The 18721-nt window shown below is 38.6% G+C and overlaps 1 protein-coding gene across 1 annotated transcript in view; it reads left to right on the top strand.

Annotated features, from left to right (window-relative positions):
* LOC149297821 (fibrillin-1-like) overlaps positions 1 to 18721 on the top strand; it is a 104636-nt gene that overhangs the window by 17526 nt on the left and 68389 nt on the right. Inside the window, exons 4-6 of the mRNA XM_089488323.1 lie at positions 5977 to 6072; positions 6216 to 6311; positions 17111 to 17308. Coding sequence (XP_089344449.1) covers positions 5977 to 6072; positions 6216 to 6311; positions 17111 to 17308 — 390 coding nt within the window. The remainder of the gene's footprint in view (positions 1 to 5976; positions 6073 to 6215; positions 6312 to 17110; positions 17309 to 18721) is intronic.

Here is an 18721-nt window from a genome sequence, read left to right as displayed (position 1 = left end):
TGTAACAATTTTACATTATCTCAGCACTATGTCAGAACTATCCATTTTGGCCATTAGAGTTAGTATCCTTAGCATCTACTGATAAATGTGTCCTTATCATGCTTACCCAGTCAAAAGTCACCAACTTTTCACTTATTTTCTGGGACAAATAGAGACAAATCTATTTGCCCAGTATTTTAGACTCTCCACCACACATCTCTCGCTCACACCTCATCCTCTACACTCTGTTTCTTTTACATATTGTTTCAGTGGAACAATACCCACTACTTCCTATCCATTCTTCAACATGTGCTAAAAGAAAACATTAATAGTTCATAAAGTGTGGGAAAGTTGACAGGCAATTTGAAAGTGAATCTACCAAGTAAATAAACTTTGGAAATCCATGCATGTAATATAAGGAATATTAAACAAACGTTTCTACCAGTAATTATATAATGAGCATGGTAACCTTCAGAGCAGATTTTGTTGATGAGATATGTTGTTGTGATATCTACCTATTCATTCTTTGACTGTATGCTATAATACATACTATTCCATAGTTTCCATGTAAGAACACACCAAAACCTAATGAAGTCCACCATTTTTGGGCTAATTTGCTAATGGCAACATGCTGTAGGAGAACCCTGGTAGCTCAAGAAAATAAATCAAATAGACAAGTTAAACTTAATGACACATATTATAAACAGATGTTCCTCAAACTGTTGATTGGGCAACATAGAGACATAGAATTTGATGTTAGATAAGAACCATCTAATCTGCTCATTTTTCCTGCTTAATTGGTCATTGGTTTTGTCTTAAATTCAGGATGTGCCTATCCCATGCATGCTTTAGCCTCTACCCCTTCTGTTGGGAAGTTGCTCTATTTATCTATGATCCCCTCAGTAAAGTAAAACTTCCTTTCATTTCATCCATGTCTTTGACCATCTAGCTTTAAAACTATGATTTCTCTAAAATGTGTCCTTCTTTGAAATAATCTCCCATCCCGTACTTTTGTTACATAGTTGGTTATTATGGTAATTTAACAACTTTTCAGAATTTGGAGAAACAATAGACACATTCTATATTTGGACAGTTTATTTTACATTACTTCAGAAACTATATCAAAATTTGATGTCGTATTATATGAATGTTCTTATTTTTTCTTTTAATTGAAAAAAGGTATTTTGATGATTGAATTTGTAATTCACCTCTCTGGTCAGCCTTAATGAACCTCGGTTAACATTTTTATAATGGAGTTTTATTCTGAAACGCATGAATGCTAGTTAATGATCCTAAATATTGCCAATTATTCTGAGAATGTGTTTGTCTCTGACATGTTTATGAAAACTGGCTCTCTCTGTGTTTCTGTATAATAACTGTAGCCAGAAAGTGATTTATGGGAATTAACATAGAAACAGAGAATTTGACGGCAGATAAGAACCATTCAGCCAGGGGAGGGCTGGCAGCCTAAGGCCTGGGGGGCAAGTCTAGTCAAGTGGCCCATTGCGCCACCAAAGCGGCTGCAAGCGACATTGAAAGCGGCCGTCGTGCAGCAGTCACTCCACCGGCGCCTGATGAAATTAAAGCGGCCGGCGTGCATGCACCGCGCCGCCCAATAGCCGTGCCTCAGCTCTTTATCCCACCCCTTTTAAGACGTGGGACGAAGAGCTGAGGAATGGCCAATGGGCCTGACTGCCGCACGACGCAAGGGCGTACCTAGAGTATTTGGCACCTGTGGCAGATCCTGTATGTGGCACCCCCCACACACACTTTAAAACTGCATAGTTTCTATGGTTAGGCAAACATTGGCAGGGGTACAGCAAAATTGTTATCATTATATACTGAGGCACACATTGACGGTGGTACAGCATAACTGTTATCATTATATACTTAGGGATTACGCTGTACCACTGTCAATGTGTGCCTATACTTTGAGCCAGACACTGACAATACTGCACTACAACCCCTATCACTATATACTAAGCCAAACATTGATGTGGTGTAGGCCTAACACTTCAGTAACTGGCTTAGTACATAGTAGGGATGCACCGAAACTGAAAATTCTGGACCGAAACTGAAAATTCAGCATTCATTTGGCCAAAACCGAAAAAAAACAACTTTTAAAATACTTTATTAAAAGTAACACACCAAAATTAGACAAAAAAAAAATCAATAACAATATTAATATATATATACATATATATAATTAACAGCAATCACAATCCTATCATGCCCAGGTTCTAGCATGTACTGGCTGACTTAGCATGATAGGCGTGTGATTGCTGTTTGCAATCATATATATCTATTAATACTGTTATAGAATTTTTCTGTCCAATTTTGGTATGTAATTTACTTTTAATAAAAGTGTTGTTAACACAGCACAGTTGGACAAAAAAAAATTGATAACAGCAATCACACTCCTATCATGCCTGGACAGGCATCCCCCCACACTTCCATGCAATCTGAAACCCTCATTCACAAACATTCATCATAAACTACAGCATAACACCCATCACTCTCACACACTTACTAATATTTTCCTTCCTTTCCTCTGGCACTGTCACTTTTCCTCCTCCTCTTCATTCTTCCTCTTCTTCTTCCTCTTCTGTGTCCTGTCCTTCCGGTGTGCGGAAGACGGTGGGCGTGGCTTCAGTGTTGTGCGCCGGGATTTGACATCAAGTCCCGACGCACAGTCACAGTTGCCGCACGCATCATTTTTGGAGGCGTGCCGGCACCCATCAGAGAGCGGCACTCCAGGCGGACCGACCCCCGCCAGGTACGCTACTGGCACGGCGGCCAGTCCCGGTGGCAGCCGCTTAGTTTCATAACTTTGCGGCTGCCATGAATGTTCGTCTGCCTGCCCCCCGGCCCAGCCCGCCCCTGCATTCAGCCCATCTAGACTGCTCATTTTTCTTGCTGTAAAGACTCAAACTTAATAGGTTGTTGGTCTTGTCTTGGATTCAGGATAGCCATATGCCTGTGCCATGCATGTTTAAGTTCCCTCACTGTATTACCCTCTACCGATTCTGCTGGGTGTCCAACTTACCTGCCACCTTCTTGGTAAAGTAAACATCCATATATTACACCAAAGCCTCTGACCCTTTCGTTTTAGATAATGACATCTTATTCTAACATTGTAGTTTGTTACTTGCCATTATCTGTTTATGTAGATCACTGTTATTTCTTTACTTTTTTTAGGGTTACATCATTAAAATAAAAATAACATTATAAAGCTTGGCTTTACTGTGACGTATAAGAAATGTTTTTGATTGTTGATTTTCTTTAGCATCCATAACCATGGATGTTATTAAACAATAAATACATACAGAGTACATATATAGCCGAGACAGTTTTACTTGGTTAATTATATACATGAATGAATCAGAAACTGATGTATATTAAGTAAAGAGGATCATAAAAAGACATTTAGTGCTGAGGAGTTGATTTTATGGCTGGAATATTTATCTCCTCTGGAGGGTTTAATAAAGTTAATACTTTTATCTCCTCTCCAAAATGTAATATTATAATGGCGTTGAACACGGAGACCACCTTTTACCACAATTATTTTTTCCAACATCACTAGGCAAAACCATTACTGGATTCTAGTGTGTCTCCCCTGTGGTTTGTAAGATACACGTCTGAATCCCAGCAAGTTGGTACAAGAATTTCAGTAAAGTTCACGGCTGTCTTATTACAGTCATAATACAGGCACAGGATCAGATTTGAATTACCTATTAGTACTAACTTAAATCTTCCTGGAAATGTACAAATCTATCGTTGTTGGAGCCAAACATCTAACCATTCCATTTATTATTATCCTATATCCCAAAATGTTGTGTTCAGCAATTAATTCCCTGACAAACCATAGGAATTCATAGTATGTCTGGTCAGGTTGTTTTAGGCATAATAAACCAATAGCGGTCATTCATCTTTGTTTTAGTATTTCATAAAGAATATTTGTCATTCGATTCACTGCAACATGAAGCAATTATCCATTTTTAGAAAAAGCTTTGTAGGCCAAGTGAATTTAATATCGATATATATATATATATATATATATATATATAAAAAGCTTGCTGGCCTCATTTTTAGTGTCCATTATAAATTCTTTTGCAGCAAGAGAATCTGGGCAATTGACAGTCTGGTTGTGAGGCACATCAATGGCCTGGCAGGGGAAATGAACATTTAGCTCTTTAAGAAAAAATCACTAGATCATCCCTAATACGCTCATGAGAAGTAATGAGGTATGAAAGGATTAAGCTGACAAGTTCTAATTCTAAAATCAGATTGTGCTATGGAACCAGATGCAGGACAAGTCATTTGCAATTGGAAAATGCCCTCGGTTATGCTCTTAATGTATCACATTTTGCACAGTTTACATAGCACAGCATGTGTTAAAACTGAAAATCCAGAATCTTTTTCGATTTCATCACCGTTCGGCTGTATTTGGTTCTGCTGTGTAATGCTGAAACAATGCTACATACCAGAAAAGCAGCCTCACACAGAGACACCCAAAAGGTCAAATCATCTCTCTTGGGTGTACACCCCCGCATGCGGTTCTGTAACCATTGCGTTATGCAACATGTATAAAAAGTATACCAGGTAGAAATAACTAAAAGTGACACTAACAATACTAAGTGTATTCTATCTATCTATCTATCTATCTATCTATCCACTATGGTTCAAAAGTTTGGAGTCACTTACAAATCTCCTTGTTTGTACCTGCAGGTGGATCAGATATAAAGTGTATACATTGTAAATGTTGTAAATGACTATTGTAGCTGGAAGGGGCTGATTTTTTATGGAATATCTTCCTAAGCATACAGAGGCCCTTTGTCAGCAGCCATCATTCCTGTGTTCCTATGGCACGTTGTGTTCGCTAATCCAAGTAAAAGTTTAAAAGGCTTATTGATCATTAGAAAACCCTTTTGCAATTATGTTACAGAACTGTCCTTGTTTTTCATGAAAACAGCTAAGTGACCTCAAAGTATTATAGATATATATATATATAAAGATATATATATCCAAATATATAAGCAAAAACTTGGCCTGGTGAGACCACTGGCTTCAGCACTAGGATTTCAAGGTCCGAAAGAGCGACTCTATTGGTCACCAGCAGGGGCCACCTCTGGCATCAACCAATGAAGGCAAGCTGCATTGGTTGATGCCAGATGAGCCTCCTGGAGATACTTTAGTAAGTTAAATCATAACCATCCTTACCACTTGCATTATACAGCCCACAATACCTAGCAACATACGCAATTTTAAAATCACTTCTTATAATAACGTGCGCATCCCTCGCACATTACGAAGGCTTTTGTTGTGTCCCTTTCAGGCACTAGACTGGGAAGTACACATTGGGGACATTTTCCGGGGTGGCTGCCATGCCCCCCATCGTCCAGGCATTCATGGGAGTTACCTGAGTGCAATTAATGGCACTTCACAAAACAATTCCCATGATTCCCTTAATTATGGGAAAGTAAATTTTAAAAAAAACATGGCACTGGTTGATTAAAAATCTTACTGTGGAAGCCCATATTTATCACATACAAAATAAATCCATTCTCTGGGTCTTTTTACCGGCTAAATGGTTCAGTATCACAGTTTCTCAATGCAAATGCTATGACTTGTATTGTAGTTCACAACACTTCCTGACTAATGAGACCTTTTACTGCTCAACTTGAATGTGATGCTGTATGTTGTAACCCTTCCTTGTCGATGGTTAATAAACAGATTTTTATTTTAAAAAAACAAACAAACATATCTGTACTGCTGGTGAGGGTTCAAGAGAGAATATGAAAGCTATAATTATAAAGAGAAATTCTGGTTCTAAAAGTTAAGCAGTCCTCAAGGAAGCCAATGGAATGTTCCTGATTGCTCCATTTTTAACACATCAACCATAATTACTCTTTGTAAATAGGACCTGAGTACCAGCACAAAATATTAAGGTATGTAAAGTACCGTATCTTTTATAGAATATTTTTTCTCTGTTTTCAGTCCAGCAATGTAACATCAGATGTATGAATGGAGGAAGCTGCAATGAAGACCATTGCCTTTGTCAGAAGGGATACACCGGTACACACTGCGGCCAACGTAAGTAACAGATTGTTAGCTCTTTGGAATGTGGATTTATTTTTATGTCATCATGTTAGAGGAGCCCAATACATCATGACAGAATACATGTAAAATGTGTAGTGACACCAAGTAAGATCATATTATTTTGCTGTGTGTTCCAGCTGTCTGTGAACATGGATGTCTCAATGGCGGCCGATGTGTGGCTCCCAATCGTTGTGCTTGCACGTATGGCTTTACTGGACCCCAGTGTGAAAGAGGTATGTTCCAAACCTTTTACTTCTAAAGGGATTATTTTATCATAATACACGATTCTTTGAGCTTGTAAAATTGCTATAAATTAATATGGTTCTGTCTTTCTTTGCCTTCTCCAGTACATATACATATATTTTTTTCCACTATTATACCTAATCTTTTGCCATTTTCTCTGTTCTTGTCTTCCTCTGGTAATTCTGGCGGTCTCGCATGCAACAAGCAACGCTTTGCTTCCTGCTTCTTATCTGTGCTTGCTGATCTCTAGCCCCTGCAACTATGAATTTTCAGTTACCACCAAGAATGGGACTGGAGAGTCAGTTATTCTGCATTCCTTCTTAAGGTCAAAGGTATCAAGTTTATTTTTACTTGTTTTGTATGTTACATTTCTTACGATATGGGTTGATGGAGGGGTGATGCAGGACAAATATGAAACAAATTAAATACTTTGTGCTAATTTTCCCTAAAAGGAAACATTTGATGTTTACTTTCTACATATTTGATGTTAACAATTTCTACATATGCAAGAAAGGGAAGCTGCAGCTGTACTGGTGATTAACAAAATGACATCGGATTACATATTGATAACACCTGCTAAGGAGCGTTATTGCTTTTTGTGTTATGAAGAGAACTATGTTAAAACGTAAAACCTACATTGTGCATACTGGAATATTGGGTGTATTTCTCCTTTTCCTTTACATTTAACGCTTTCAGCACAAGTTGTGTAAGCTATATCGTACACATAAATGGGCATCCCTGGGAATGTCCTGGATATCCTGCCTCAAAGGCCCCGATATATCTATTTGGGAAGGGGTGGCTATGTTAGAGAAGCTGGAGGTACCCACTCAAGTGCATTATTAGCCAAGCGTGGATGGGAAAATGGGGCAGGATGGCTGAGAAATGCTGTGGAACAATGTGGACATGTACTTCCATATACATGGGGATCAAAAAGCTTCCCAAGGCAATCGGCAAAGCAAAAGGCAATTCTGGCAATATTCCACATTTCATGCTTCAGTCCTGAAAGAATCAAACAAAAATTGCTGTCTAACCCCACTTTTAAGATGTGGTATAAAAGTATAATATATTTTTTAAAATACTAAGATTCTAATTTCCAATTTCTAATGTTTTATGTCTAAAGCCTCTACACAAGCATGTCCATCACCTATGGAAGTGGGTGTGTGGGTTGTATAATAATCTGAATCCACCATCACTGGGCAATGTGAAATGAACGCAAGGATCTTTTTCCAAGTACGTCGTCCATGCAGTTTGTCAGGGTTGACCACGTCAGTATAGGTCTCCTGACAACCAAATCTTAATCTGCCCTTGGGATGTACATTCTTTTCATAACCTTGCTATAATAAATAGGGTGACCTGATCTCGTTTGCAATAAGTGATGTGTTTAAAGCGTCATAATTAGTCTCTAGTGATTGTAACCTGCTGAACTTCCCTCACCAATAAGCATCATATGTCACATATAATATTTTGGATTCTAAGAACATTGTACAGCTTGTCTATATAATCGTTTAATTGTGTGGGAGGAATCATAAAGCCTACAAATCCCCCTCCCCCAAAGATGAAGTGCTTTCTGCGCTCAGGATTTATGAGCTGCGTACATGAGATTCATGTGTCTAAGAACACCAATGAATCTTCAGCTGTGAGAGATTTGACTTTCCCTTAGGAGAGTAGGCCCACCGGGCATAGTGCCAGATATTAGGAGATTTATGATAAGCAAGAAGAGTGAGCCTTATGATCGCATCATACCATATGCAGTAAAAACATGCCATCATGTAAAAGAAGAAACAGATGGGATCAGTATACATTGCTTCTGAAATAAGACATCACTGAAAATGAACTACATAGATCTGGGAACATAAACACAAAACACCACGCGAAGGAGGAGAATTTATATAATTACAAAATTTTAAATGATGAATTTGGTCCCTGAATTAACCAAGACACAGGTAAAAATAAGATCTTTTATTGCAACCTGTCATTTCATATGACAACGGGATTTTATTTATTACCCATAGGTTTGTATGTTCTTATACAAATTAGGGAAAGAAACCCATCTAGATAGGTGCAGATAGGGTGACCACATCAGCCATTTTTTTCCAGAAAACATGGGACTCCATTCAGTGAACCATCTAGTCCAGGGGTGTCCAAGTTTTTTCTGCAGTGGGCCACTTCATCAGAATTGTATCCGTGCGCGGGCCGCACTCATTTTTCACTGTGAGAAAATATGGCCTTTAATAAAATATGCAGATTAAAATAAAGTAAATTACACAAAACCTTTACTTTTCCTCTCACTGATTTCTGGGCCTAGAAAGTTTTGTGACTAAAAATTCAGGATTCTGGATAAGTAAAAATAAAATAGTTCTATTTATTTTAGCGATGCACTAAAATGAAAATTCGGGACCAAAACCGAAAATTCAGGGTTCACTTAGCCGAAACTGAAAGTGACCCCCCACACACTTTTAATAAAAGTAAGTTACACACCAAAATTGTACAAACAATTATATATTATGATTGTTAACAGCAATCTCAGGCATACCCAGATTCCAGCATGTACTGGTTGGCTGGGCATTGTATTTTTTGTCCAATTTTAGTGTGTAACCACGCTTTTATTAAAAGTAGCACACCACAATTGGACAAAAAAAATCAACAATATGACTTGGCATGATAGGAGTGTGATTGCTAACAGCAAACACACTCTTGTTATACCCAGGCAACCAGTAAATGCTGGAACCTAGGCATGATGGGACTGTGATTGCTGTTAGCAATCACACTCCTATCATCCCAAGTCAGCCAGTACATGCTGGTACAGGGTCGCTGTAAGTGCAGACCCCATACTGCTGGCAGCATCAATACACAAGGGGGCAGCTAGCCAGGTTTCAGCATGTACTGGCTGACTTGGCATGATAGGAGTGGGATTGTTAACTGCAATCACAGTCCCATCATGCCAAGGTTCCAGCACTTACACATCCATGCTATAACACACACACAAATTCATTCATTCACAGATTCATTCCCTCAATCAGGCATACTCATTCAAAATTACGGGAGGATGGTGCATGGTCACAGCGCTAAGCAATGTAGTTGCAGCACAAATACTATTGACAGACATATACCATAACGTGACTTTTGACACCAAGTATCCCCTATTTAAACCTTGCTCTGTGCTCGGTTGTTTAGGTTCTCTCCTGATTACTTGGCGTTTATTGTAGATTGATTTTCTCCGGTTTTGAGACCTATGCCTCATTGCCTATAACTGAGATTTTGCAGGTGACCTGAGGGCCTGGTTGGGAATCTCTGTCGAATAAAGAAACTGAAAGCAGTTATTTTGCTGTGGAGGTGTTTTTCTGCCATACTACCCATCATTGTAGATTAAGTAAATATTTAATGGGTTAGAAATGAGTAGACTCATTTCCAACTCATTTTAATGCCCTCATCACATGCATTGTGGGCGATCCCTGTGAGCTGCACTTGCAAGAAGTGCTTAGCTTGCCCTACTTAATGCATAGTTAAATCAGAGAAATGACATTGAGACAACTTTAAAGTATTCACCCAACATTAAAGAGACACATTGGACAAGACCGGCTCCACTCATCTTGCAGGAGAACCTCAGTAGGGTTGGACCTTTATTAAAGTGTTCATAGAATGTTGAAATTCCTTTTTTGGTTAATTGGAGAGGATCATTGTAATTATACTCCACGGCAGCTGTGACAGAACTGTGTGAGAGGTTGACTGTATCTATACTGACAACTTTAAAAAAAAACAAAAAAACATTGTTCATGTTGTTTCCCTGAGAAAACATCTGCTAGTGTTTGTGCATCGTTGCTATGGCTCTGTAATGACAATTTGTGTTGTACGAATGCATCTACGGACATATAACAAACACTGTGGTGACATAATTTGGAAAGCCTCTTAACGGCTCTGTGCATATTCTGACTCTTCACAAAAAGTTTTGGACTTCTGTATTTTTTTGTAATTACTTAGCCTGTGGTACCTCATTGCTTGGATTCAGTACTTCTAAGGACAAAGACAATTCTTGGATTCTACAACTAAATACAGATGTGACTCGTTGGCTTCATTCTTCTTATGGCTCTTCATAATTACTGCTCAGTGAAGTAAAATAAATAAACGTGGTCAACAAGATGGGTCCAGGAAGCAGAAGATACTTCGTAGATGCCAGGAGCATAGGATAGGCCCTTGCAACCCATAACGTCCCATCAATTTTCTTGGCACACATGTGGGACACTGTCACTAACATCTGCTGATGACTATTTAATTGCTCGTTACAGAGAAGGCTAAAATGTTTATTGGATCATTGGCTATTTTTTGTGCACCTTTCTTTCTCTATAATATCACAGCATGTTGTCATTTAGACCCAAACCGGGATACTTACACGGAGAGTGAAGTCACTTAAAACAACTTGCAGGTGGCCACAAAATGTTAGACAATAGAATAAATGAAAAAATTGTTACTCCTTTTGTTACTTGTCTAATACATTGCATCTAATTTTCACCAGCTCTTAAAAGTGCCGTTCCAACTACTTCGAGGAATTCCCAGAATGATAACTAAATACAACATTAGAGCCCTAATTCTTAGAACTTTTTAATGCCCAACCCTTTCCCAGAAATAATTATTTAATTGCGCATATTGTGCCTCATTCATAACGTTCGGATGGAAGACCTAATTGTCATATGACAAAAGCAGACACCAATATGCTTTTTTTTTTTATAGAAATGGAAAAGGCTGTTTCTTCAGTGAGTTTTTGTGAAATTAAACCTTCAGAGATAAGAATAAAGTTTGTTTTCAAGTATATATTTTCGGAATTACCTAAACCAGGGCAGTGCCACCAGGCACCCCTATACACCATCTAACATCTGAAACATTAAATCAAATCCCATCGCTCTGCCATTTATGGATGCACAGTGCTGGTGGGAAGTAAACTATGAAGGTCTGTGCTGGCTTGGCACAGTCCTCCACAATGTTAATGGGCTGGTTTGTGAGATCAGTGAGATCCTTTTTACCAGCTCATTGAGCAGTGATACTACAGGAAGCCTGATCACCAATATAACTTGCTGCCCTAGGTTAGTTTATGCCACTCATAGACGGTAAAAACAATGTTTTATTTTAGTGGGACAGCACCTTTAAACTTCCACTCTACCTGCCTTTGTGCATTACTTGCGTTAAGATTCATGCTGTCTACTATGCTGAATTTTTCATGGCCTTCCCATGCCTGCTTTTTAACTAAATCCTAGGATCTTGTTTTATTGCTGAGCCTTACATCCTGAAAACATGTTGAAAGGTTGAATTACACTAAACGGAGAAGTGCAGTTGGGAGAGGTGTTAGTATCGTAGTGTTTATTCAACTTGTCATTAACTAACGGGGTTGTTTAAAGAGTGAAACCAATTAAAAACTCTAGTGCATGTCACTATTTACATTAGGCATTTGTCAGTAACTTTGTTTCTGCAAACATTTTTTTTTTGTTTAACCATCTGTAAACGTTGAGATATGGGATCTAAACCTTTGATTCCCAAGTAGTGTGAGTTTAAGAATAGGTCACAAATATACGTCAATGATCTCCTGCTTAAACAATCTCCAGCTAGACAGAGGCATTGAGTTCTGTTGGAAAAGACAGACCTACCGGTAGAATGCCAAATAAAGTTAGTAAAGATTGAGCTAATGTACAGAGCACATGAATAACATATTCTTTTTGTAAGAAATTTATGTTGTTCAGGGTATGCTAGAGTTTACATCCCTCTTTTCACATCTTCCAAATCTGAACTATAGCCTATAACTATGAACTATAACCATATATATGTATACAAAATATATGTTCGATAAATTGTGTTGACCTGCATTTGGAATCTAAGGTGTGTTGAAACATGGCTTATTCACACGAAGAAAAATCTATCATTTACAATTCTGTGCCAAGGTTACTGGGCTCTTTGCAAGTGAAAATGAAATTTGTAAATGCAAAATTATGTAATTGATTGATGTAACCCAGCAACCTTAAATGGCATGACCAACATTATCTTGTTTGAAGACCAACAGGTTTCAAGACACCCTTGCAAAAATGTTCTTAACCAATGTTAAGTGTATGCCTTTTGTATAATGTGATACAGAATCAATATATTTTCTTGATTCAAATATTCCCCACATTGACATATTTCGGTGTCAGCCAAGAAGTTCTAGTTCTTTGGTGGCACTTGTGACAGGAGTGCCTGCTCCATTCTTGAGGAAGTAGGAGTCCGTACCTTTAGAATTCTAAAAAGGTTTGTTCAGCATACTGCAACCACATGTACTATATCAATATCAATCAAAATTTGCAAACTACCGGTAATAAGAAAAACATGCTGTGATCTTAAAATAAATATTTTGTAAAGGCATGTTGTGGAGCTCCTGCACTGTACCCATTTTGTTAAATGTATGTGTGCTGTGTATACTGGCTTTAATAAAAAAAAGAAAACAAACCTAGGTAAATAAAACCACGTACCAGCTAAGAAAATCTATGTGAATATAGAAGATATACTGAATTCCGTTCAGTGTCACAAGGAATGTGCCTTTAATTAGCACAGAGTTTGCTGGTCACTTCCCTGACTGTATTTTTGCTTGTAGTACACATGACTACAAGCACTTTTTGGTCAGATGTATCATGAATAAAAAGCACTACACTGGCATTAAATAGTCATGATATTTTTTTTTTTATGAATGGCGCCGTTCATCAGCTTTGGAAAGTAGCTGGCTTGTCTTTAAAAATGTATTAAATACAGATGCTGTCTAAGTGCCAGGCACGAGCTGTGGTCCACGTAGTGTATACCCAAGTAATAAACACCATTATTACCAGGATGCATACCAATATGCAGAAAAAATTGTGCAACTTTGCAAGGTAGATAAATACTTAATAAAATTATAGACACATGCCAGCCATCATCTGCATTTTAATGCCAAGTGGTACCTTCATATTTTCACCAGAAAGGCGAGTGGGAACTGGAGCAGCCCGAAAATGTATATTTGTAGTGTCGTGAAGAGCCCTTTTTGGTTGGTAGCTGACTCTGCCCCTAAAACAGTGCCATCACCCGAGGCAATGTCCTTATGATCCATCTGTATGGAGGGATGAGCAACTTTTCTCTGATTAAATTTCTTGCCAAGCCTGTCCCCTATACACCCGATAATCATCCCCAATACCATCCGTGTAGCAAAACAAAGCTGAACAGTTCTTCAGAGCCTTCTCTCTAACTAAGCTAGTGAGAATTGCAAATGCCTGTAACCAGTTAGTGTGGGTATGTGGTATCAGGTGGTAGCGCCTCTTCTCCTCATCCTCCATTTTGTCCTCTAGGTTGGACACCCTGTCCAAATTAAAATGTCCAAGGGGGAGAAGAGAAATAAGATCTTCTCCCTCACCTTCTGTTTCAGATGTGTCCCAGAGGGACAACCTCACCTGTTCTTTCCTGCTTTTTCTGCGCCATACATACCTGCTTCTTCTTTCAATATGTCAGTTGAGACAGCATTATCAACTGGAGGAGCTGTAACGGTAACCTGGCTCTGAACTTTCCCCGGCCTAGCCAGAGGCTCTATAACCTTTCCTAGACTACTGCAGAGGACAACTCAGATGCCTTGCACTGCTTCAGAATGTTCCTAACAGATGATCTAATTGACCCTGACTGCTGGTCCCTGCCCCCATTTGGGCCACCCCTGTGTACCTTGGAAACCCCAGTATGATAGTATCCCCTAATATTTTTGGACCCACATAGGCTGCAATGCTTTTTTGTGTAAGAGATGTGGGACTAGTGTCCTTAATGCACTTACCAAGATGACTCTAAGCATGAGCAGCCATTCCTCTTGCAGATGCCTCTTCTCTTCCCTTAAGCATTTCTGACGGAAGTGAGGATCTCAGAGGTTTCTGGCATGCTCACAGGTGAAGCGCCATCCATACTCATGACGGGGCACTGCCCCTGAGGTTCTGTGCTCAGTCAAAGTGGAAGTGCGGCCTGCCAACTCCTTTGTGAGGCATTGCACCTACTACACATTTCGCCCTTCGACTGTGGTTTGGAGCCTTGCTGCACTGCTGCTTGACTCCTGCTGGATCTCCGAGAAAAGGATCCTCCTGCTCTCTATCTCTTATGTGGGCCTCTTCTCCGTGAACCTTAGCTCCTAGGCAGAGTACCCAATCCCACCAGGGGCTTTGTCCTCCACACCCGAGGAGCTGATGAACTGGAGGGGGACACCACTGTCCCTGTCCAAGCTGCTCGTTTAGCCGCAGAGTCCCATTCTGAAATGCGGAATCACGGATCTGATCCAACATGCCCTCCAGCCCTGGATCAGCCATCAGGAAGCATCAAACCGACTGAAAATCTTCAAACTAAAAGCCCAGCATCAGGCAGAAGCCTGGTATATAATCTAACCCAAGCCCTTCCTTTATTTTGGGCCCACTAATCCGTAGAAAGGTCAGCCCAGATGTTGGCACCCTTGACCATCAGATGAACCCTTTCACTCTCAGTCACCTTCCTCCAGGCCCGGTCATGCTGCCCCTCTGCCTATCTTGTCTCCAGTGCTCACTTTAGAATGCACTGATAAACTGGTGAGATGAATGATCAATTCTCCTTCTACTACCACTACATAGATATCTATAGGCAAGCATAATAATGTGCTAGCGCATATAACTTGGCTGCAGAACAGTAATAATTAATAATTAATGTTCTAAGCAAAGGCACTGAATGTCAGAAAATTTGTGTGGAATGCGTCTGGAATCTTGGCAAAAACGGCATGTTTTAATTTGTGTACGAAAAAAAAATATAAATTTGGCTTCTGACATAAGAACACAGTTTGAAAGCTTGTTTTTTTCCATTAATTATTATATGTTATATTTATATGTGTATGTATATATATATATATATATATATATATATATATAGTGTGTGTGTGTGTTATTTTGTTAAGGGGGTTACTAACAACAGGCAGATCCAATATTCTGTGATACTTGATGATGGATGTGCAATAAACGCTATCTATGGGCTGTACTAGTATATAGGCAGCATACTTAGAAGGTGGAGATATATGCCACCTAGAAATAAAGCAACGGCAACAGACAAAACAACACAGTTTTAACATTTCGCTGTAAAATGAGATTGACAAACAACATGAGTAGAATCATCTGTACTAGTACAGGAAACGCAAGAATGAAGGGATGTTTCAGGAATATATACTTGCCTAGTAAGACTGTGAGTTTAGATTTTGTGTGATGATTTATGTCACAAATGTATAACCATACATACTGTGTATATATATATATATATATATTTTACTTTTACCCCTTTATTTTCATTAACTAATCAGACCCTTAATAATGTTATGCAACTAAAATAATGAACCTTCATGGAATAAAAAATTCATATATTTAATTGTATTTAAGGGCCTATAAATCCAAATTCTTTTATTTGTAGTTTACCTATTTTGCCATTTTGAGATAAACTCTCAAGATTGCAGCGAGCAAATGTGTAATGCCAACACATTTGCCAATGACAATTATTGTTTATGACCCTTAGTTGCCAGGTGTCTGGTGTCCAAACCTGACATGTACAAAAATACAGATGTTGGAGATGCCATGGACAGGGGCATGCGTACCTACAGTCATACATGTATACTCCCTTACCCTGTCTCAACCACAGCTTTCCCTCCAGCTGTGAGCAGCCTCACATTTAATTGTGGGGTCATGTAACCAAGTGTTACGTGACCCTTGCTAAGTTCCTGCTTCCCTGGTCTGGTCCAAAAAAAAACTCGGAACACCAGGGCCCTGAAGAAATTACTCAGTGTGCTTTACCCTTGTTTTAAGAGTGAGTGTGTGTTACTGTGTGTGTATATGGTGTTGGCATGTGTGTGCATGGTGTTAAGGTGAGTATGCTAGTATTTGGTGTAAACCTGTGTGTAGGTGTATGGTGTTAGCATGAGTGTGTGTCAGCATACAGTGCTAGAGCACCAAGGGAGAGCTAAAGGTTGGTACCGAGGAGATGAGGGAGAGAGTTTGTAAGTATATGGTGTTAAAGTGAATTTGCGTTTTAGCATGTGCATGTTTTAGGTATGGAGGGAGTTTTAAACATAGAAACAAAGAATTTGATTTATGTAACTTATTTGACTAATTTAAGATTCATTGGTCCTTGCTGTTAATTTTTATCCTGCAAACCATTTACTATTTTAGTAGCCCTCTCTCTCCAGTATACCAATATCCTTCTTTAGATGTGGTGTGAGCAGAGATCTGTAAAGTAGTAGTAACCCCCTTCCTCTTGCGGCTACTAATGACTCTACCCACACAACCCAGTGCCCTGTTTGCTCTTTCAGACACATTACACTGCCTGATTACCTTTAAACACTCAGAAATAATTACTCCAAAGTTCCTCTCTTTTGTTCTACTAAATGTAGTGTAAAATATACATGGTACAAAAGCTAGCCAAAGTATATGACCAATAGCCAATTTTATTTTAAGTACATTTTTTTCTGTTTTTGTTGGATTTAGCAATTATCTTAGATAACCTTAAATCAGTTTCAATTCTAATTCCAATAATATCACCATACATACCCTGCTGCACGACGGTAAGTTTTATTATCGTCAATGTCAGTCTTAATGTTTTAAATTATGCTGCTGTCAGTTCATTTTTTTGAGCTAAATAACCTTTTTTAAAAAAAAAATAAAAAAAAAGGTTCCTTTAAAATGCTAAACTCGTAAATTATTAAATTAACTGTTCCCTATTAAAATTCCCTAATGTTGGTTTCCAGATCTTGATCTTGTATCCTTTTACTTTGCAGATTACAGGACAGGACCATGTTTCTCAATCGTAAGCAACCAGATGTGCCAGGGACAACTGAGTGGGATAGTATGCACCAAGACATTGTGTTGTGCTACAGTTGGTAGGGCCTGGGGCCATCCTTGTGAAATGTGCCCTGCTCAGCCACATCCTTGTCGTCGGGGCTTCATACCAAACATCAGAACAGGAGCCTGTCAAGGTATGCAATCTCATGGTAACTGCCAGTGGCTTAATGTCAAGTTACAATGATCTGGAAAGGCTGTGATATTTTATTCTCCAGAATGAAGAGAATGGAAAGTCTGTGTCAGCTGCATTACCTCACGATTGAGTGAGTGAATGATGTAAAACTAAGAGCATTAGCAACACAGGTCAAATGGAGGAGCCAACATCTTAATGAATTTTTAGCTGCCAAGAACTCCTTCACTTCAACAAGCAGAAGATCTGTTAACATGACCTCAGATACATTTTGCTTTAAAGACCGTTGTGAGAAAGGGGTGATATACACTGTTTCACCATTGCCCTTTCATTTGACAATATACTGTCTTTAAAATCTTTTGGGGGAGGGTTGACAAATCACACCACCTGCTTTGTATCACTTTTTTTTCCATGAGTTTGCTGTGCGTTTGAATCCCGATATCCACCCAGATGTTACTTGCTTTTTTTTTCTGAGCATGCTTCCCGATAGAAAGGCCTGACACAGTTTTTGGCTTTTAGTCTACCATTTCCAGCTGCATAAATTCTTTTATTGTCTGGATGTCTGACAGGAAGCAAAAGAAAGTTAACAGAGGCAGCCATATACTAAACTGTTGAGTAATCTAACTTTCCAGCACTGTAGGCGAGTTTGCTAAGTTTCTTTTTTTTTACATTTTTAATTATATATATATATATATATATATATATATATTTAGAATGACACACAAAATATTCAGATGCATCAGTGAAGCAAAAGCAGATACAATCTGTTATGTTTCCTTGTATCATTTCTTCTGTCGGATATATACTGTATGGTCATATATACTGACTTCAACCATGTATCCTTTTGAATTGTAATGGTATAAGAAGTTCCATGACTCCCAGAGGAATCCCCATCCCCCCAAATATTTTTCACTGATGCATTATTTTAGTCTTGCAAAAACCAGATTATTCATGGTAAGCAACTAACTGTGTGGACAATTTTAATTTATAAAAATGTTAAAAAGTGTCTTGTCTAGTATTATAGAATAAACATAAAAAGTGTCATACCAACCACTTAAAGGCACTTTTCTGCCTGTTGGATCCAAAACGATTGAAGACAGCAAATCAATAAAGTAGATATATTTTGAAAGTCTGCAGTCTATAAACCGTGAACATTTTAAGAGGACTGGCAGAAAAGTATTCTTAAAAACATTTTTTTCTGACAGATTTAGAGAACAAAAGTTTCCTACAGTGGATTTGATATGAAAAAAATATCAGGTCCCCTTTAACTCATTACATTACAAATTGTCAATTTCTTTATCCCATTATGCAAAATTATGTAGTCATGTTCTCAAGGTTGTTTAATGTACCATTTGTCCAATATTTTCCAAGAGTCACATCATTGAGACTGGACATTATTGATTTGTTAGACGGTTCT

This window comes from Sceloporus occidentalis, unplaced genomic scaffold, assembly GCF_023333645.1.
Source record: "Sceloporus occidentalis isolate IW3139 unplaced genomic scaffold, rSceOcc1.0.p SCAF_37, whole genome shotgun sequence".
Classification (NCBI taxonomy): domain Eukaryota; kingdom Metazoa; phylum Chordata; class Lepidosauria; order Squamata; family Phrynosomatidae; genus Sceloporus; species Sceloporus occidentalis.
Note: the sequence above shows the minus strand (reverse complement) of the source record. Positions and strands in the feature narration are given on the sequence as shown.